This window comes from Impatiens glandulifera, chromosome 1, assembly GCF_907164915.1.
Source record: "Impatiens glandulifera chromosome 1, dImpGla2.1, whole genome shotgun sequence".
NCBI classification, from domain to species: Eukaryota; Viridiplantae; Streptophyta; class Magnoliopsida; order Ericales; family Balsaminaceae; genus Impatiens; species Impatiens glandulifera.
The window spans coordinates 136,941,989-136,946,988 of NC_061862.1; the positions used below are offsets into that span (position 1 = coordinate 136,941,989).

At 33.9% G+C, this 5,000-nt stretch overlaps 1 protein-coding gene across 1 annotated transcript; it reads left to right on the plus strand.

The window, feature by feature from the left end:
• The first annotated feature begins 264 nt into the window (after positions 1-264).
• Positions 265-3,403, plus strand: LOC124944634 (zinc finger MYM-type protein 1-like). Its single transcript, XM_047484942.1, has 3 exons — positions 265-360; positions 1,679-3,099; positions 3,178-3,403. The coding sequence occupies exons 1-3, from the start codon at positions 265-267 to the stop codon at positions 3,401-3,403; spliced, it is 1,743 nt and encodes a 580-aa protein (XP_047340898.1).
• The last annotated feature ends 1,597 nt before the right edge of the window (positions 3,404-5,000 follow it).

Genomic DNA, 5,000 nt, shown 5'->3' on the forward strand with positions numbered 1-5,000 from the left:
ATGTCTTCAAATGATGATATGCTTGATGTTGTTACTATCAGAATATCAACAAACAAAAATTAGTTGGAAAATGTACGTCTTATGTTGAGGAACAACAGTCTGACTCTGAGGTAAATAATTCATTACAAATTCATTTGTGTTTTGAAAGGTTCATAACTCTAAACGTTAATTAATTAAAGAGTTTGAATTCATTCATCCTCAGATAGAGATAGTGAAGATCGTAACATAATCCAGGAGTAATGCAACTTCAGGGTTCCCCAAGAAATGTGCAAAGGAAACGATCACCAGGAATTCTACGAGCCTAAGATTCTCGCCATTGGGCCTTACCACCATGTAAAACCTAACCTAGATTCCATGGAGGTTCACAAGAAATTTTGCCTGAAAAAATTTCTCAACCGAACCGACAACGAAATCATGTACAGTTTGTCCAAGCGGTCATGCAGCACGAACAGAGAGTGAGGAAATGTTACGGTGAGTCTAACATAACCAATGTTAATAGGTATAAACTGGCACAAATGATGGTGTTTGATGGATGTTTCATTATTGTTTCATTATATAATATATTATAGTTTTTCTTATAAAGATGCCCACAATTATTCTTTTTTTCTTAAACGTTTAATACATCCATCAAATCTTTTGAGCACATATGATCAATGATTGTTACCGGAGGAAGTGGAAGTTGAACTAATGTTACGCATTGCAAGATCGGCTTAACTCTCCTCCTCTATTACAGGTTTCATTCTTTTAATCTCTTTTATCTATAATATGTTCTGTTATATTTAAAATTCTGATCAACAATCAATCGCAAACTAATCGAAGCATTATATAATCTGTTCTGTTATATTTCAAATTATATTATGTGTGTTTTATTTAAATTTTTTTAGGGTTATAATAGAACTATCAAGTATGGAAGGTAAAAGAAAAACTATTAACTCATTTTTTAAACCAAAAGATCAGTCATGTCCAAGTCAAGGTGGTAATCAATCAACTATCGATATCTCAAATATCCATGCTCAAGAACCTAACAAATCTCCCAGAATTGATGTTGATGTAAGTTCTCTTGAACCTGATCCATCATTACGTATTCCGATGTGGAAATATCCTTTTAATCAAAGGGATGAAATTAGACGAGCTTATATCAAGATGGGGCCATATCAACCTATTAAGAATGAGTACCCGCCGACCAAATTTGGAAATCAAAATCGACGGTTTCAAAGTCATTGGTTTAAGAAATTTTCGTGGTTAGAATACTCTCCTTTGAAAGATGCTGCTTTTTGTTTCCCATGTTTCTTGTTTGAACATAAGCAACCCCAAAACCCTACATTTACAATAAATGGATTCAAATATTGGAAGCGAGTTAATTATGGGGATAGATGCTCTTTTGTTATGCATATAGGATGTAATACTTCACCACATAATAGGGCAGTTGAATATCTTGATAATCTAATGAATATACCTTGTCATATTGACAAAGTACTGAATGCACAGTCTTCAGATGAAAAACAAAAGAACAGATTACGACTTACAACAACTATTGAAAGCATTCGGTGGCTCACTTTGCAAGCGTGTGCATTGAGAGGGCATGACGAGTCTCCATCTTCTAATAATCGTGGAAATTTTATTGAGATGATAAAATTTATGGGAAAATTGAATGAGAGTATTGGAAACACTATCTTAGAAAAAGCTCCCAAAAAATGCAAAGTATACTTCTCCGGATATTCAGAAAGATGTATTGAATGTTATTGCCAACCAAGTGAGAACAAAGATTCGCCAAGAGATCGGGGATGCCAAATTCTGCATTTTAGTTGACGAAGAAAGAGATGCATCTAACAAGGAGCAGATGTCTATTGTGTTAAGATTTGTGGATATTGATGGGGTTTTACGAGAACCGTTCTTTGCCATTGTAAATGTGGCTGATACAACTGCTACAACACTTAAGAAAGAAATATCTGATGTTCTTGGTCGTTATGACTTGCATATCCATAACATGAGGGGACAAGGATACGATGGTGCTAGCAATATGCGTGGCTCTTGGAATGGATTACAGGCTCTTTTTTTGAAAGAATGTTCATGTGCATATTATGTACATTGTTTTTCTCATCGGCTTCAACTAGCATTAATTGCGGCTGCCGAAAAAGAGGTATCTATTTGGTTATTTTTTTCGAAATTGAATTCTATATGTAATCTTATTAATGCATCTCCTAAATGTCATGTCGAGTTACATTTTGCTCAAAGAAATGAAATTGCACATATGGTAGCTACTGGTGAACGTGATACCGGTAGAGGTTGTAATCAGATTGGAAATTTATTACGGTCAGGAAAGACTCGTTGGAGTTCTAATTTTGACTCACTTTGTAGCATGGTTGATATGTATGGCTCTGTGATCACTGTTTTAGAAAATATGGTGGATGAGGGGTCTTCTAACTCCATTCGTGGTGAAGCTAGTGGTTTGTTGATTACGATGAAGTCTTTTGATTTCATATTCATTCTACACTTAATGAAAAAGATAATGGGATTAACAAATCTACTTTTTCGAGCATTGCAAGAGAGATCTCTAGATATTTTAAATGCAATGGAGCATGTTTCAACTACTAAAACTTTGCTTCATGTTTTGAGAGAGCAAGGGTTTGATAATTTACTCGGTTGCGTGGAAGAAGTTTCTAAAAAGTATGACATTGAGATACCTCAGATGGAAGCTTGTTACAAATCTAGTAGAAGTCGTTCTTGTCAACAAAAGGATTCGATTACAGTTACGCACCACTATCAATTTGATCTATTTGTTGCTGCAATAGATTTTCAAATTGAAGAGCTCAATAGTAGATTCAAGGACGAGGCAGTCGAACTTCTTAAGCTCAGTGGTGCTTTGGAACCTAAAGACAACTTTAAACTTCTTAATGTTGATCACATCTATCAACTTGCTGAGAAATTCTATCATCTAGATTTTGATGCACAAGATTTTCACCACTTGAGAACACAATTGGCTCACTATGAGTTTGACATGCCCGTCAATGAAAGATTTCAAAATTTATCAACTATTTCTGAATTATGTCGAAGATTAGTTGAGACAAATAAGTCAAAAACCTACAATTTGATCGATAGGTAATTTTATCATTTGTTATAATCTATGAAATATAGTTATATTGTTTACTTATACTAATATATTTATTTAATTGACAGGTTGATTCGTCTTGTTTTAACTCTTCCCGTTTCTACAGCAACAACAGATCGAGCATTTTCAGCTATGAAGCTCGTGAAAACAACTCTTCGTAACAAGATGGAAGAAAAGTTTTTAACAGATTCTATGATCGTCTATATTGAACGAGAGTTGTCTGAAAACATTGATAATGATACAATAATTAAAGAATTTTATTCTAAGAAGAATAGAAGGGCACAACTTCAATAATGTGTGTTTTAAATGTTTTGAATGTACTATTTTGTTTCATAATTTCATAAAGTAAATGTTCATACATCTTTTATTTTATATGTTTGAATTTATTAATTTATTGTATCAATTACATGAAAAAAAAACGGAACATAGAAAGTTAAATCTGAGGTGCAAGTTGGAGTCAGCCCAGGTAATTTTTTATCCTGGCTCCGCCCCTGTACGTAGGTATAGTGAACTGAATTACTCTATCAATGACTCATTGTTTAACTCCAACATCAAGTTAATTGCATTGCAAAATGACATGTTATTAGTTGAGAACCAAATTCCATTTTTCCTATGATGGAAACTATTAGTCTATTACTATAAATCTATTAAAGTAGGCATACTAATATCTTCATCATGAGCGCCATAATATCTTAACATGAACGGATAATTTATATTACAGAATTTATTAGAAAGTACAAAAATGTCGAAAGAGTTGGAATATGAGTTAAGAATGAAAAAAATAGGAAAACAAGTACACAACTTCACTTGCATGCACTAATCTCAAATCCTAAACTTCTCAAAACTGTTAATTACTATATAAATTGATGTTAGCCCAAATCATCAAATTAACTATGCCCATCCCGTCTGAAAAGATTTGATCAACTACTGCACAAGAATGTTATTGCCACAAAAATAACCAAATCAATAATCTCCACTTATTCTCTGCACATTTGACTCACGATTCCAGTTCTAATTTAAAAACATTTCTAATATATATACAAAAAAATAATATCCTTAAGTCTTGGATATTAATTGATGAAAGTCAACCTTTATTGTCGTAATTTATTTTTGAAGTGAAAATTTCACAGATTAATCTTTCTCACTTTGATTTCTTTTCCTTCTTGGATCAGATATGTGTTGTTTTTGGCACAATTAAAATCTCACATCGGGAGATGATGGGAGTGAAAGAAGTTTCTTAGTATATAAAAAAAACTATATTCATAATTAGAATAAATTTCACATCGGAAGATGATGGGAGTTGGGGAAGTTTCTTAGTGTATAAAAGAAACTCTCCCTTCTTTGGTTTATGGCACCAAATATTTGTATCTCATCTTCCTTATTAATTGATAGCCTTAGTTCTCGGAGACGTAGGCAACATTTTGACCGAACTCCGTTGTTTTCTTCTTTTGTGTTTCTGTCAGGGTTTTTCCCAACATGTGGTATCAGAGTCGAAGGTTCGTCCTTGGCATGGTGGAGTCTTCAAATGGGGCGTCAACTCCTTCGTCATCCTGGACGAGGACACCGATATCAAATTTGAAGTTTGTGGTGGAAATCTTTGATGGAACTGGGCATTTCGGCATGTGGCAAGGTGAGGTTCTAGATTGTCTTTTTCAGCAGGGTATAGATGTTACTATTGAGGTCGAAAAGTCAGATGGTATAAAAGAAAATGAGTGGAGTATCATGAATCGGTTGACGTGCGGAACAATTTGATCGTGTCTATCCAGAGAGTATAAGTATGCTGTGAAGAATGAAACTTCTACACAGAAACTGTGGCAAGCATTGAAGGATAAATTTCTGATGAAGAGTGATTAGAATAAGCTCCTTATGAAGAAGCGGTTGTTCCGGTTTG